This window comes from Pyrgilauda ruficollis, unplaced genomic scaffold (assembly GCF_017590135.1).
Source record: "Pyrgilauda ruficollis isolate IOZ18807 unplaced genomic scaffold, ASM1759013v1 scaffold53, whole genome shotgun sequence".
Classification (NCBI taxonomy): Eukaryota; Metazoa; Chordata; class Aves; order Passeriformes; family Passeridae; genus Pyrgilauda; species Pyrgilauda ruficollis.
The window spans coordinates 3,202,482-3,219,787 of record NW_024526933.1 but is presented as its reverse complement, the minus strand read 5'-3'; the positions used below and the strand labels follow the sequence as shown (position 1 = coordinate 3,219,787).

At 39.7% G+C, this 17,306-nt stretch overlaps 1 protein-coding gene across 3 annotated transcripts in view; it reads left to right on the top strand.

Annotated features, from left to right (window-relative positions):
- Nucleotides 1-17,306, top strand: part of NTRK2 (neurotrophic receptor tyrosine kinase 2) — a 193,797-nt gene that overhangs the window by 135,046 nt on the left and 41,445 nt on the right. For all 3 annotated transcript variants that reach the window (XM_041480766.1, XM_041480767.1, XM_041480771.1), the window contains 2 exons: nucleotides 11,394-11,524; nucleotides 17,118-17,290. In XM_041480766.1, coding sequence (XP_041336700.1) covers nucleotides 11,394-11,524; nucleotides 17,118-17,290 — 304 coding nt within the window. The remainder of the gene's footprint in view (nucleotides 1-11,393; nucleotides 11,525-17,117; nucleotides 17,291-17,306) is intronic.

The following is a 17,306-nucleotide window of genomic DNA, read 5'->3' as shown; positions in this document are numbered from 1 at the left end:
CCTTACTCCTCATTAAAATTCTAAATAACAGGCTAGAAATGCGGAGCCCTGGAAATTGCCTAAGGGCTATTCTGTGGATGTTAGACTACCAAAAGGCAAAGTATCCCTCCAGTCTGTCAGCAGACTTCAGACATGTCCCTCCTAAAAGCAAGTCTGTACTTGCCCTCCTGCTGGTGGTGGTCTTGCAGGAGGCAGCAGTTGGCAAGTTGGCAAACACTGCCTGTAAAGTGGCCTGTTAGGCTACCCTGGTGACATCTTGGCTTAACAACACTTCAGTGTTTTAGCTAAGTGCAGGCCAGGAGCATATCAAGGGACAGCACCCATTTCCTGGGCTGCAACTGTCAGTTCAAGCAGCTTAGACAAGAATTCAGCGTTTTTGCTGGTAACAGTAAAAATCATGGTAATTTTTACCATTTTCTGTACTGGTAAGCACGTGGGGTACTCTGCCATTACAGTGCAACAAATGTAGCAGCTGTTTGTGTTGGTTACTGATGCTTAAAATGTTTCCCAAGTAGGTGAGTACCTGGGCAAACTGGTAGTTGTTGCTCTGGGGGAGAACATGAACTTCAGGAGGGAGGTGAGAAAACCCCTACATTTTGCCTGTCTTACTTCTGTGCAGGCTAAAGTTGCTGTAAATATCATGGTGTACAGTAGTTGGAACAAAACAGTTTTGTTTTTTAAGAGCAGTAGTCGTATAGATACTGGATGAGAAAAGAACCTTTCTGGTCCATGTGTTTCTGGTGTCTTGCAGAGACTGCCAGAATTACATTTGCATTAATTTCAGTGTACAACCAGTATTAAAGAAGATTCAGCCGAAAGTACTTTCCAAATATAAAGAGCACAGGGGATAAAAAAAAAAATGATTGCAACATCTATTAAGCTTTTACAGAATATCGTATGTGTATACTAGTTATCAACATAAAATGAAGTGGTACTAATTGGGCAAATCTGCCAACTCAGTCTTGTTATAAGTGTAACAATCTTCTTTAGGTCACGTTCATTATACTGACATTGTATGTCAGATCTTGAATAAAGTTCATTCAGCCGTTTCTGCTGTTCTCCTTGTTTGCCCTGCTATGTATGTGTGCTGCTTTCAGTGAAAGTTCATGTTTCGGCAAAGACTGGGTCTGTGTGCTTTGGGAAATGTATGTCTCGGGTGTCTGCCCAGTGGCCACTTCTCCAGCAACAGCATGACTGTGGGAGGGCATCCTTTGATCGAATCACTCCTGGTGTTTTCCTCATTCATGAAAACTGACTGGAACAAAATGTTCAAAGCTCTTTCTTTTTTCCTTTCCTCCTCTTTTTTTTCCTCCATCTCTTACTGTCTTTCATTTCCATGCCTCAAAAGGCTGCAACTGGATTCATTATTGTGTGAGAAATCAGCAGCAAACATCTATGCATTTTGCTTCATTTGGGCAGCTCCTGTTCCTTAGTGACAGCTGGTTGGCTCAGCACACTATAATTATCAAGTCAAAACCAAGATGCTTTTAGGTAGTGAAAGCATATTGGCAGCGACTGAATTTCTTCTCAACCTCGTCATGGGCCACAGCTTTAAAAGATCCATTTGGTGGTGGATTTTTGGCACTGCTGGTACTGGGGCTCTGGCAGTTTTTTTATCACACTGGACTCTGTGGGAAGCTGTTGTTATCCTAAAGGAGTATATGTCTTTGTTTTTCATTAGCTCCTGACATACTGTAAAGTTAACTTTTGATCAATGTATCTGTGTTCATTCTCTTTCTCTAAAATAAAATTTTATTGATGGGGGGGGATTTATATGTGTTAGTGAGAATTTACAAAGGCTTTACTTAAACAGAGTCTGAAGGAACCCTTGCTGAGACCAAACACACCTGTGAGTTTGTTGTCTGCAGTGGAACCAAGACATCTCTGATGCTACTTTAAACACACCTCCGTTCAACAGACTGACTGTGGGCTGACTGAGTGACTGGTGCCTGGCTGTCCCTAGCCATGGGGGCATACAGGGTGAGGCATTGCCTATGATACACTAAAGGACAAGTGGCCCTGGGCTGTATGTTTTGCAGATCAGTTGCAAGGAGCTGAACATAATGGAGACTTTTTCTCCCTCACCAAATTTGTTTTAACAAAGATGTAGAATTCCTCCTTATTTTTCTGAAATATAGAGAAACATAATTTCTGCTGGCAGATGATGGAATCCAGAGCTCAAGTGAATGAAAGGAGATTTCTTATATTCTTTGCTAGCTGTGTTAGCTAGGTGTATCTGTTTTCATGTTGCATGAAAATAACATGCTGAACCAAGACAGAAGAGAAAACATGACTTTTTTCTTGCAAGAGAAATTACCTGGGAAAGTCCTCCTGTTCCCACTGACAAGTCACAGTTTTCTCACTTTATCATGGAGCAGGCTGGGTTTTCTATTAGGACAATTAGAATAGGCGCTCATCAAAAAAAAAAAAAAAAAAAAAAAAAAAAAAAAAAAAAAAAAAAAAAAAACCAACCAAACAAACAAAAAAAAAAAACCTTTAGTGTTCTCAAATCTTGCTGGGCTATAGTTTAGTGTAGTTTACGGCAAATGTAGGAGTACCACTCTTTGCTTATGCAAAGGTCAATGAAAGGAGCATGGTACAGTCTAATTTGCATCCTTCTCTTGGACTTGGGAAGGTTGTCAGACCCTGAAAAATGATAAATCACCCAAACTGTAGAAACTTCATGGCCTTTGCAGATGAAATAATATTTTTTTTGTATAAACAAATACTTTATTATATTAGTCCTTTGGAGGATGCAGGAGAATAATCGGGTCAGCAGAGGAGGTGATGTGTGGTCTGCAATAAGGAATAAGATCTTTTCAAACTTGAAAAATTAAGCATGTGCTATGCTTGTGTGGAAACATAGATTTTTTTTTTTTTTTTTCCCCAGTGCATTTATAACAAGACAAAAGAAAGGTCATCTTTTGTTTGCAATTGTTAGGACTTTGATCCTGAAAAACCCCCAGCATGCTCAGTCTTGCAAACCCTTTGTGAATCTATTTTGTTGACCTAAAAGACAAATCTTGTAGGTCTTTTCGTTTGAAGGTAGTACAATGTAATAATCTTCTGACTGCACTGTGGCTGCTGTAGAGGTATCTGTCACAGCCCAGTGGTAAAGATGAATTTTCTGGGTGTGCCTGGCATACATACGCTGCCAATTACATCATAAGCCCTGGAATTCTGAAACAGTAGCAGGGCCAAGGGGAAAATGCCCTATGGGGACATAAGCCCCTGTGTATGGCATGTTACAAAACAAAAGGGTGTGCCAGTCTGGCAGTGAAACAAAAGCAGAGCAAGTACCTCACCATGGAAGGAGGCAGAAATGCCGAAGGACAGCAAGTCTGTAAAAGGGAAAAGCTGCTTGTCCAGGTTTGTTCACCTTTTATGATGTTTTGGTCTTCTCTCCTGTCACATGGGGCTTGGGCAGTAAAAGGCTAATCCCTTCTGTGTCCCCACAGGACAGAGGGTGAACTGATGTTCCTGCCATCTCAGTTGGTAGGAAGACTCAAGATGTTGTTTCTCCATTCTGATGAGTTTGTTTTTCAGTAAATAATGCAGGGTGAGGAAGATTTTATAATTTGGTTGTATGCAGCGTCCAGTGTCTTTATCTGTCATTTGGGGCTCCTCCTCAGAAATGGCTAAACCCTTAACTTTTCTTTGTGTTTAAAGACCACATATGGCAAAATCCAGGCGAGAAGGAGGTACACACAGAGTCATAAGAACAAACGACCATAGAGAAGCAAAGCTTTAGCTGTGCGCAGTTAAGGAAGCAGGCAGAGACTCAGCCTTGTGCTTAGGGGAAGTGTTTATTTCGATTGGCTGAAAGAAAGCAAAGCATAGGGTAAAAATGTGTATGATTCGGATTTCCTCATAAAAAAAGAAAACACAGTGTGTTGCAGCCTGATAGAACTGTAAAGGGATTTGGGAAAAAAAAACCTTAAGAAAAGGGTAAATAATTTGCTCAAATGTGACTAGGTTCTGTCATGCTGCTATGATTTTTTCATTAATATTGCCTTTTCTTTCTATGCTTAGTTAGCTGCAAAAGGGCAGACCCACCCATGTAACATGGTTGATCAGATGCTATGCTGTATTTCAGATAGTTCAGAAAAAGGTAAAGATTGAGTATGTGCTTAACTTTTAAAATAGGGAATAGAATTTCGACTGTGAGCCAAGCATATGGTTAATTCTTTCACAAGCTTGAAAGCTCCATTTGCTTTTAATATTTAGTTTTGAAAGGCCATCAGTAAAACCCTTCTGTACTCCCTCATGCAGAGCTGCTACCCATAGGTATGGCTTTATAAAGCCTTACCTAGCAGTAACAATAAAGAGCATTCCTTTGCGCCTGCCTGAGGTCCCTACATCGCTCATTATTGCAACATAGAGCCACAAAATTATTTCCTTTTCCTTTTAAAATGAGAAGAGAAAAAGCAAAGCAGAGAAATGTAGATCAAAACCACTGCAATCTCCTTTGAATTTCACCTTTATACCCATTTACTCTAAGCTTGAATATGGCTCATCTCTGGAGGTAGTTTCTTTCAGGTCCTACTTCTCAGGCTGGGATCCTGGGATGCCTTTCAGACTATGTCTATTTCTGAAAACAGAGATAGAAAAGAGTTAATATTTAGAAGACATTATGTTCACTGGCCCTTCCCCCTCTGCAAGTATCTATTATATGAGATATGCTACATGGTATTCCCCCATCCTTTGCCAAGTATTCCTATTTCTGTAATACAGAAGATTCCTAAAGATTAGCATCGTGTGGAGGGAAAGGATTTCCAAGTCTGAACGGGAAGGGTGTTCATGTTGAGATCATTGTCTGCAGTAAAATATGTAAGACAGACCAGATTTGCCCCCCTAAAATAATACTAACAGGTTTTACACAGCAACTCACACACAATAGCCTCTAAATTGTATGATGATTAAATTCTTGGAAGAAATGCATTGAGATTGGCATTTATAAATTAAGTGTATACATATCTGCAAGGCAGTGTTTTGTCAAAATTCCAGCTCAGTTTTTTGCTTAAAGCTGATTTACCGTACTGTGCTGAAAAGCTTTTAGTAGGCTGGAAGCATCATAGAAATGCAGGATGATTAATATATGGTACTTTTCCTGAATATAGCCAAATTTAGCTTTCAGATATTCTGATATATCCCAATTGTTTTAGCATGCAAAAGATCAGTGTTAGCTTGCTAGGGCTTGAAGGTCTTGTGCACCTCAGTTTTAATATTGCAAGGGCAAGTTCCTGTGTAGATAAACTGTTTACTTTATTTTGTTTTTTTTCCCATGAAGCGTGAATTAAGTTAATCAGACTCATACATTTAAGACAATGATAGCATTTTTGTTAGAATTTGTTCTTAAGTAATGTTTATTTGAGTAGAGATCTCATGAAGTATGGCATCATGACTATATGTAGCTAAGCTGATAGGATCTTGGTCAACTAAACCAAATAAATTACTGTAAAAAAAAAAAAAAGTAAAGTAAAATGGCTCATTAGGAATTAAATAGTAACCTCAAAAGACAGTAAACACGTGTGTTTCAGACAGAGAAGAGCCATGCCAGCTACAGTGAAATGAGTTTACAGTGGACAAGATCTGTGGTGCCCCTGCTGCTCTGGGCAGGTGGGTGAGAACTAGGCACGCTCCAAGGTGCTGCAGCACTGTTATAAAAGGAAGCCTAATTCTAACCCAGGAAAATAAAAATTCTGGGGTTTAAATATATATCCTGTGAGAACTTAAATTGTAAACAAAGCAACTGAAAGGTTAAACTGCAGCAATCACAAATTTATTTGATTTACCAGATGTAACTCCAGACAAGTAGGAAGTAAGTGCCTGGGAATTATGCCATTCCTGTGACAATCACTTGTTTGTCTTTCATAAATGCCAGTTCTTCCAGGAAGATCACTTCTTGTTCAACCTGGCTTTAGATCCTAAGTGGGCCATCCCTTCCTTAAAACCTTAATGCTCGTGAGACCTAACAAATCACAGGTGGCCACCCAAGAGATAATTGGTTTACAACACTGGAACGATACTGTGTTTTTTTCAAAGACACAAAACAAGATTGAAAGTGCTTCAGGAGGTGGACTCGCACAGGTGGTATGACAAGGCCCAAGTGCCCTTCTGGCCTTACTGCTCTGTGAGTCCGCCCTACTCAGTGTTCTATAGCTGATACCAGCATCTTTCATTTAGAGCAGAGTACCAAGGTACTGCGAGGAGTTCTTCTGTCAGCTTATTTTACTTCTATTGAAGAAGTGTGAGTTGATTCTCAGTTGTGGACTATTATATATGTGTATTTAATGGTGTATGTGTGTGTATATATATACAAATATATATGTATATAAGAACATTTATATACACACACATATATATATAAGCAAAAAATGTGTGTGTGTATATATATTTAGACATGAAAACATTGTTTGTTTGTATCTGCAACAGCTGGGCATGAGCCTTACATGAGCAACTGTTGCTGCTACATTGTAAAAATTAAATGACAATGGTACTAGACAAAAATTCATATAGGATAATAAGTAATGAATGCTGTATGGGATAAATGCATCAAATAGTCAGAAATATACAACTAAGCTGACCTATTTCTGCATCCAGGGTACACTGACAGGTCAAAAGGTTGAAAAAAAAAAAAAAAGGCATTTTTGTTGGCTTGTATTGCCATGTGAGAGAGTAGATATCTCAATAAGCCAAAATTTCTATTCTGGCAATAGTTTGTAGAAACTGCAGACATGCTGCTATTGCATAATCTGATGGCCATCAGTCTAGACTTGCTGCATACTCTTTGTAGTAAATTCATATCCTTCTGCTATAGGATTCCAGCAGAAACTTATTTTTTTGTGAGTGGCAGATGCTGTAAAAATTTGATACACTATCTAAACAATCACTTGGCCATTTACACCTGCATTTTTCTAGCAAGGTCTTAGAAATAGTTCAGTCCACAATTGCAATAGAAATAGTGGGAAAAGAAATGAAGAAATTTACAAAACTTTTTTCTGTGGGATGTTGTGTCACATGACACAAGCTGAGTCTTTTCTGTGACTGCTTTTTACTTATGCAGCTGTGGTTACGTTTATGATATCACCTTGCCTGGTTTTTTGGTATCTTGGAGGTCCTCATTCTCTTTGCAGAGTCCTGATACAACAAATTTTATCAGGACTGTCCCACATGTGCACCACTAGCAAAATTTAGAACAGTATCCTTCAAAACAGACTCAGCAGATAATTTAAGTGGGCATGCAACACAAAAGGATCTTACAGTGTTGGTAGGTCAATGAGCAGTGATGCCTGTCAGCTGTTGTCTGTTTATTGTCCATCAGTGAGTCCATGTTTTGGTCTCTCCATGAATCTCATCACTTTTCTCATGAGGTAGATGGGAACACATTTGAAACCTACAACATTTGTGGTATTGTAATTGGGTGAGGTCTTCAAGATGAGGCACTCACATGAATACCACATAAGTTTCCATTTTTGTTTTCCTTAGGAAATCCAGCCTTGAAAGGACTAGTGTAATCCATGGATGTGAAGAGATGTAGGGAGCTGATTTTATGTTTTTATCACAACCTTGTGGAGAGTGGCTTCCAGTTGAAAAAAAAAAAATAAACTGGAAACAACTTCTCTTAAAACGATATTTAAAAAATTTCCAGAGAAAAGTCAAGACAGTGACTGGTTAACTGAAGAAAATGTTTTCCTGGGGGGGGTCACATGTGGTGGTAAAAAGTAAAGACCTATTGTTTGTGACCGAGGGGAAACACTTTCACTCTGTCATATTTCATTTATTAAATATGGGCAAAAAATGTTAATAATTTATACTGTATCTCGCTGTCCCTGGCTGGATTCATTCATATCCAGCTCAGGAAATTCAATGTGATGAGGTGATCTTGAGCTGCCTGTTCTGCTGGAACTGATTCCAGAATGTGGTGTGACCGTTTCTGTTCAGCCTCACCATCAAAGGTAGGTTACCTAGGCAGTGCAGTCACATACCTGGAAATACGTATTGCATCATTTCCAGTGTGACATACTGTCTGCTAGTGAATGAAATACCTAAAGGTTCAACATTTTGGTGAGCTGCTTTCTGAGACCATGAGATGGGAAGAGAGACTTTTTCTGTAGTTGTACTCCCTGTTGTCTCTGGTTCCCTCAAGTCATCCATGGGAGCCTGCTGCTTTTAAGCATATGGCTGTGTGGGTATTATTTTAACTTAGCCTCTTTTCAGCATTTACCCTTCTTTAATTTGTTTTTTGTCTTTCTTCATATTTTATAGTTCATTTCTCTCTGAAGTGTTTCAACTCAGCTTGGCCTTTAGCTTAATGAAACATTTTTTTTTTTACAGTTATCAGTTAAGATTTAAAACCAGAGATTATATGCTCTTCAAGCTACAAATGGCAGGTCAAATGCAACTGCCATTTAGAATCAAAGGAGGAAAATACATAGCTGTCATTTGAATGTTTGTGTACCTTTTCCTTGTGAGACAGTGTTATGAGATGACTTCTTTGTTTATGTCCTCTTTGGCCAAATTCTGCATTGTTTCTTCAATGTAAATCCAGGATAATCTCTTGGACTTTAACAGAGATAATTTGCTTTATTGTGATAGTAACTGAAAGCAGATTTTGACCTGAATTTTCTAGTGTATCTCCTGCTCAAGTATCCTTCCACTGAAGACAGTGTCATTATAGCTGGGGCCCTGAATGTTCTAAATGGATTTTTTCCTTAGCTTATATACCCATCACATCATATGTGTTTGATTTACTTACATTGTTCTTACAATTAATTTCTGTCCATTTAGTCCTACTTACTGTTGGTTTTTACTTGTTTGGTAACTCAGCATAGTTTAAAAAGGTAACAGGAATGGATAGAGCATAACAAGTTACAAATACATTCCGTGCAGATCTCTTCTGCACCTTGCTGTGTTTCAGCTTTACAGTTTGGTTTATAGGATGGATTGTTTATTAGAATGTCTGGTTTGTATGAGTGTTTAACAGCAGCTGTAAGTGTACTACCAAGAAGTATTGAGTGTGGGTTTTATTTATTTTTACTCTATTGTTTGTAAAATCCTCCAGGATCTTCACAAAAAAACCCCAAAACTTCTTTGTACTGCTAGGCCAAACATTAGCAGTACAATGGGCTCAAAATGCAGAGGACCCACACAAAATTCAGAATGTCTGCATCACTGAGTCTTTGGCAACTGTGGGCAGAAAAAAATTAAAAACCGCTTTGTCTTCCTTTTCCCTCTGGGAAAGGAACAGAGGCAGCCTCCTTGCAATACTAGTAAAGCAGAGGGAGAGAGAACTCCCCAAGTGGTAGAGTTAGATGGCAAGTTTTTTAGGGGATGGGGGGCAGCACTCATTTGTTATCAAGCATTTTTAAAGCTCAGGTGATGAGATGTGCCACACTCCGGAGCTCAGGTGCCATGCCAGGGCAGCAATCCTTCAGCTCTGCTGGTCTGCCTTGTGACCAGTATTAGCAGGGGCCAGCCATGCTGGTTAACGTGTGCCCATGGGGAAGCGGGCTGCTTTGGTTCTGCCTATCTTGTGCTGACTGCATTTTGGGCCTTTCTTGCAAAGCCAGTGCTGAGGAGGAAATGAAAGTAAAAAGCAACTATGTATTGACTGCAGGGGACCTGCCAAGGTAGCTGGCCAAATAAAGCGTCACCATGACAAAACTTAATTTTCTGCTAGACCAGTATGTCATGGTAAAAAATGTAGCTACCGTGCAGTCTCATTTCATGTACCTAATGGGATGTCTGGCCTCTCCTAGAAGACTTGGCCCTGGAAAAGGAGGCTATGAATATCCCCCCTGCAGCCATCATCTGTGGAGAAAGCAGCAAAGCCTGATGAGTCTGGTGGGCTGCGGGAGAATCCAGTCTTCCCCACTCTCTGCACAGGGTATGGGGAGCCTGCTTGCTTGCTGGCCAGGGGCCTTCTAGCAGGTGCCAGCAGGTCTGGTGGAGGTCTGTTCCTCAGGTGTGCTGCTCACCTCAAGACAGAGATGAGTGCTGGGTTGGTCACTCTCCGAGCCTGCTCCAGCACCAGATTTCCCGCATGTCCACACACAGGGATATGAAGTGTATTTACATGCATTGTGCTCATGTTAGGGTCTGTAGGCTTAGGGTGTGGGATACATATTTTCTTTCCTTATACACTGTGGTTCTTTTCTCCGAATGCTAGTGATAGGAATAGGGACAGGCTGTGCCATTTCTCCCTACTAATGTTATCAGCACTCCTCCTTTAGTCATGGAGGCAAGGTGGTTTTTGTGTAAGTGGTCACCTGGTTTGGAACAGGCATGTGACCAATTATGGAGGCAGGTGTCAGTCTGCATCTGGTTAGATCCTAAATCATTGGCAGGGTTTAGTCCTGGTTTCTGCAGCTGAGCAGCTAAGATGAGATTTTCACCTTTGCAGAAGCCAGCCTGATGCCTGTGCACTGCTATTTAATTTGCTGTGTTTAGAATTTAAGTTGCAAATGGGCTTCTTCCAGGCAGGGTTAAATTTCAGCGTTTGCAAAGACAGCTAAGTGCACTGAGGTTAAAATCATCAGCAGATGCTGTCTGGATTGTACAGTTTCAGCAACACAAGCTGTCCACCCTACTGGCAGCTAAACTGCCCTTAGAACTGCTTTATTTAGCTTGAACATTGTAAATTGATAATGTAGTCTACAACATTTAGTACAGTATTTTAAATATTAAAGACTTGAACAGAAGCTTTTGCTGAAAGGAGAATGTAAAATAAGTCAAAAAAAATGTTCCTGGGCTTCAGTGTTTGAATCAATTGATTCTGGGCAGCAATTGAACTAGGGTTCTGTCCACTATGTGGACTAAAACCTTTGTCCATCTTTTGTTTCTTTTACTTCAGATCAATACTGTAAATCATGTTTGTGAGAAACATAGGAAAGCAACTTAATCAGACTGTTAAGTTGCATTTAGTTGAAAGAGGACACATTTGGTTTTCTTAGAGGACACCTTTGGTTTAAGTTAATTTTAAAACTTTTTTGATTTGGACAGGAGAGTTCCGCTATGGTTAAAGGTACAAAAGTAAAAAAGGTGTGAGAAAGGCTTGGTTTGTTTTCTGATTCACTGTCTTAATGTTTTTTAGAAAGTAGCATTAGGTTTTATGTATGCTTTGCAGCAGTCATCCTAACATGATGATAAATGGGCCGTTCCCAGGTGACTCTTAATTCCATGTATTCTTATCCAGAAAATGCACTACCCTCCAAATACAAATTTATAAACTCAGTCTTTTTTGCAGAAAGTGATAAAAACTGATATGTGGGCGCTTTGATTCCTTCCCTACTTCACAGGCAATCCTGTCTCCATGTGGCTGTAAGGATGGGCTCCATCCCATCCCGAACTTGCAGCTCTCTTCTGACCTCTATTTTGTCTTCTTTTCACAGTTGTGCATCACATCAAGCGCCACAACATTGTTCTTAAAAGAGAACTGGGAGAAGGAGCCTTTGGGAAAGTCTTTCTGGCAGAATGCTATAACCTGTGTCCTGAGCAGGGCAAGATCTTGGTGGCAGTGAAGGTAAAAGAGACTAGGGTTACCATTATTAATTCATGTTTGCAACTAATGCTGTTTTATTTGTAAATGATCATGTTTGCCTATTCCATAATCCAGTGTAACTGTTCTGATACATGTAGAAGAGTTCACAAGGCTAATGGAGTGTTAAGAGAATTTGGTATTTGATCTTGCTGTGGATTATAAAATGAGACCTGAATCATATAAGAAAAGGGAAGAAACAGATTGCATCATGAGGGGGCAAAATCTTTTACGGTCTGTCTGAAGATCAGTTAGTGAAAAATAATGTCTAGGTTATTAAAAATGCATGTGATGTATATATGCGTCTAAAAAATAATCTGTCATTAGCTAAGTGAATGGGTTATGTGTATAATTTCTATGCAAAGAACAGCTTTCTGTTTCAGGACTGTGCCATTCTTTTAGTCAGCAATTAGTTTTCATTAATATGGCATGGAGACCAAGCCTGCTTCTCTGCACAAAACCCTTTTATTCCCCCCAAAATTCAAAAGGGGAGGTTAGCTGTTGACCTTAGCTGGGGATGTAGCTAGAAAACAGTATTGGTGAAACTACACTCAGAGTTTGAAAACTTTCCCTGAAAACAAATTCTTATCTCCATCTGTAGTGTTCAGCCAAAAACTAAACAAATGTCCAGCATTTTAAATATCTCATTAAGTGCAGGGGGAATAGATGTCCAGAATTTGGGCAATGCCAATTGACCAGAAAATAATTTTGTCTGACAGGTCACAATTAGGCAACCATGTGTGCATTTTGGATGAAACCACACAGTAAAAGAAATTATGAAGATTATATTTTTGAAGAAATATGACCAAGAAATAGAGTCTTGAATCTGACAGTAGAAGAACATGAAAGGAGAATAGTCTTGTAGAGTGCTCCATCAAATATATAGGTTTTTGGGTTTGCCAAGGTTATAAGCTTTTCGATGTTTGGAGTAGTTCAGTCATGTTGACTGGTGAGAAAAAAATTAAGCCCTGAAGGGATATAGCATAGTCAGGAGAAAGCAAGAGATAGGAGATGACAAAATTAGATCTAAATGAATTTTTTGTTGTATTTGGTGGTGACAATGGAAATGGTCTTTCCTCTATCACTTTAAGGAACTGCTTGATTAAAACAAAATTAAAGTATTTCCATTCACTTGCTCCTTTTGAAAGTCCTGTCTAAATGGAGCCTAGCACTTCTGCTGTTAAATGCTGCACTGCGCTTTCTCTGCTGCTCATTCTCAGTGTAAATCAAATGGCAGAGCATTCAGTCTTTAAAGGTACATGTGTAGACCTACATGACAAATCTATGCATTTTCTGGGCAACTTGTCATACTATGTTGGTTTTTAATTTTTTTTTTCTGCAAAATTCTCTCTTTATAGTGTCCTTAATAAGAATCACAGGCAGCTGAAGGAAGAATTACGTCTCGGAACAGGTTATGGCTGTGCTTTTATTTTTCTGTCATTGGCTCTTAAAGATGTGACTCTAGCTGTTGTCACAGAGCAAATTTTTTGGTGAACTGAGCCACAGTATTGATCTTCACATAACTGAGGGTTAATTGCCTGATGCTTGTCTCTTTCAGTGTGGTTACCAACCACAGATAACAGGTATCCCTCAGCCACAGAGGAAGTCGAGGGAAGGAGCCTCCACTGGAGTGCAGAGAGCTACACTGCACTTCAGTGCAAGATGGTGTCTGGACTCCATCCCTGAGTTAGTAGGAGAGGAGCAGACCTGGATGCCAGCAGCAATGGGCACCTCCTCCTGACACACAACAATGGCTTTAGAGAGAGCTTCAGCACCATGGGTAAAACCAGAACGCACCAATATTATAAGACAGATTTGGTGAGCCCATGGAAATAGGTACTTGCTGAAGAGTAAGGTGGTGCCAGGGAGATTTCATCAGCAAGGAGGCACAGCCTCAACCATGCAATGGGGGTCAGGTTGGCTAGTGGTCCCTGTCAGTTTCCTGTGCCTGCCAGTTGCTGGAAAACTGTATCGCTTGTCCCTGGCCCTGAGCATCCCTCGGTCTAACTCAACATGTTCCCTTCTTATCAGTCAGCTGGTATCCAAAATGCTGAGGTTGCCACAGCAAATTATTTAGGCGTTAAGAGGCCCATAAAAATCTGGGAAGATAAAAAAGGTCAGGCTTATCATAAAATACCAAAGAGCATGATCTTTTGCTCTTTTAAAGAAGAGAAAGGCAATTTGTTTAAATTGGTTTTAATTAGTATGAGCTTTTTGGAGATAACAGAAAGTGCTTGGAAATACTTTCCATAGGACAAAACCTGGGTATAGGACTAGCATTGCCCCCATAGCACATCATATCAGTCACTTTTAGAGAAGAGAGGGTGGAGGAAGGAAAAATTACTGTTTCCTTGAAGGCCCAGCTTGCTGTGTTTGTTCAGGCCTGGTTCAGTACTGTCTCCTCACAGGACTGAATCACCAGGCATAATCTCACACTAGTGTAGCCTGTCCAGAGCAGGAGGTGAGGTTGACAAGCCACAGGTTAGCAACTGCCTCTGGCTCCCCTGGGAGGTTTTGCTCAGCTAGCAAACTGCTTTGTGTGTGAGATCAAAAACATTTCCATGGCACCTGCACAGAAAAACCAAAGATTTCCAATTCTTCAGACCTTCAGTTCTGAGAAGACTCAAAACCACCCCTTCATTTCTTGAGGAGATATACCAGTCCAGTCTCGTGTGTTGATGGGAAGCAGTAGCAATTATTTTGTAGGGGAAGGCTGAAACAGTAGAAAGGAATAGTAGTAGTCATGTTGCTGCCTTGAGAGTTTCGCTACCAAGTCCTGCTGATGTTGGTGACAGCCCCATCCTCCTGCTGTTGCCCTGACTTGCCCATGAAGGCAGCTCTGTGGTGTCAGAGTGGCACAGGTGGTGTCAGACAGAGTGGTGTCAGAGTTCACACTCACTGCTGAGCACAGGGCAGCACAGACCACATGGAGTGGCTGGAAAGCACATGTGATTGAATCTCAGATCCTACTTGGGAAAACCTCCTGTCGACTAGTGAAAGTGCTTTGTATGCAGAGCTTTGGCATTCTTGTCAGTAATGATAATAATAATTAATATGTCTTTCCTCTCTTTGTGCTCCTAGGGTTTTATTTTGATTTTTTCTTTTTTTCTTGTACTGAGAACAAGCTAAATGCATTAGTCAATGTCATTTCTATGTAAATTCTACATACTTATTAATTTTTTTACCTTCCAGTCTCCTCCTTGCCTGACTGTGCCAGCTCTCTCTCATGCATTGTGTCTATTCTATGCACTGCATGAAATAATGAAAAGGAGATTTTGCAATGGTGGGTGACAGAAATTGTAGTCAGCCCATGGTAGTAGAAACCCTGCCTGAGTTTCACCTGAGTTTTAAACTTTTCTGCATTTTGCTGTTTTACAGAAAATGTGGATTTGCCATGGCAACTGCTGTCATATGATAATTTTTCTGTTTCTGTGAGATAAAAAGCATCTTCTCAAATATACAATATGCCATCCTCACAGGACAGAGCTGTCAGCATTTTTACTGTCTTTCCAGGGAAAGAGCCTGCTGGAAAAAGGATCAGTCTCTGATTCTCCCTGGCACTTTTTTTTACAAATTGCTATTATTTAAAAATGGGTTTTGTATTAATTTTTTCCTAATTCTGTTATTGAAAATAATTACTGTCCAATCACTTCACATATGAAACTACCAGAGGGAACTCCAGTGGTGACAGAATTATTACAAGTGATTTCAGTATATGTAACATACACTGGACCATGGGTTGGTGCCTGTATCATATTAAAGCATCATCCCAGCCTGGAAGTATTGGAAAAAATTTCAATTCCAGTCCTCACTCAGTTCAGATATGATTGTGTGTGGCCCATAATGAGAAGCAAATTAGAGTCCATGATACAGCTGTGTATATTAACACAACATGGCTAGTGAAGCCTTGATGAAACAATATCCTTGTTGCATCATTGGTAAAGCTTATGGAAAAAAGGATTCTGCGCCTGAAGGCATATTAAGATTCAGAAGCACATTCCTCAGGGAAGGGATATCTAAGGCATGAGTGACTTCTCTTGCCTCTAGGATCCACAGAGGCTGAAATCCACAGGTAAAATCCCCTGAACTTGGAAGACAGCAATCCATCCTGCCCTAGTCCTTGTCCCCCCCTCTGAATTTTAGTATGGTAGCTATTCAGTTTTCAGGATCCAGGACTGCGGTATCACAGGTAAAGGATGTGTTTTTTTCCAACAGTCACCTTCTAGCCTCTTTTTCACACATGCACACATATAATGCTAGAAAACTGGACAGAATTGTCCCTGTTGAAGAAAAAGCTTGAACAAACCATGACTACTGCTGCTAAAAACTCAGTTTGTTGGCAGAACAATTGAACAGTATCAACTTACTCTGTTTCTGTTCTGGTGAGTGTGGTTGGTCTCATGCTCCACATATTAATTCTGGATAGAAAGTAAAGGGACTAGATGGCCAGGAAAAAGACATCTTTAGTTAAAACATTGCCACTGCTTTTGTGTCTTATCTTCCATTCTATTAAACCTAGGTATTGTTAAAATCCAGAGGTACAAAGCCCAGACAGCAGTTTCTGTGAGGAATAAATTGTGACTGTTAGTAACTTGCCATCTTTCTCTTGTGGTTTTAGAAATATTTTTTGAATTAGTACAGTGCAACCACTGCACCTCTTGACTACAGAGACTATTAGTGGTTTATTGTCAATTATAATTATTCCTCATTTAATTGGTGTCAGAACTTGCTTTTTTTTTTTTTTTTTTTTTTTTTTTTTTTTTTTTTTTTTGTGCATGAAAGTGTTTTCTTGCTCTTGAAATGTGGTTTGTAAGGAGAAATCAGAAACTGCCCATGTGTGACAGTTAAATTAGTATTATTTCATTATACAACATTTATACCTCCTATTTGATCCAGTGACGCCCTGGAATTCCACTATGCATCTGCTTTTCTCTGTGTCTATCACTTTAGGATTTGACCTCCAGTTACTTACATATATGCCTAATCTTAGTCATATAAGAAGATGTGCAGAATTTCAAAATTTTTGGCTGAAATCTTAGATTATTGTGGTCTAGGGACATATGTGTAAATCTACCTAATGTATAGCACACCACATGAACTAATATCAGCAGTACAAAAATAATGCATCTCCTTTACCACCATGCATTTTAAACAAGCATAGTTTTATTTTAAAGAAATAATAAGAAATGTAAATACCAGCAGGATACTAGGGGTCTCTTGAGTTAAATGCTCAAGGATACAAACCAGCTGTGTACTAGTATATTTTTGGGATGAGATCAGTTTATTTGTTCTGTGTTTGGAAAACACTTGTCACAGCAAGAGCATGAGTATTCATACATTCTCTTACAAGAAAACTGTTTGTTTGGGATAACATGTGGCAGGAGAATGAAAATTGTACTGCCATTATTTAATTGCACTTCAGGATCACATCTGCATTTCTAAAAGAGTTATTTAGAATGTACTTCCTCCATCCTCCATGCTGTACTGTGTCCTTATCTTACCCTTACAGGGCTATCCCATATATTTCCAACCTTCTGTGAACATCTGTCCTTCCTTGTATTTTCATTTTCTCCACCAGACACTGAAGGATGCCAGTGATAATGCCCGCAAGGACTTCCATCGTGAGGCAGAACTGCTAACTAACCTGCAACACGAGCACATTGTCAAATTCTATGGTGTCTGTGTTGAGGGTGATCCACTCATCATGGTCTTTGAATATATGAAGCATGGAGATCTTAACAAATTCCTCAGGTAAATCCATGAACAT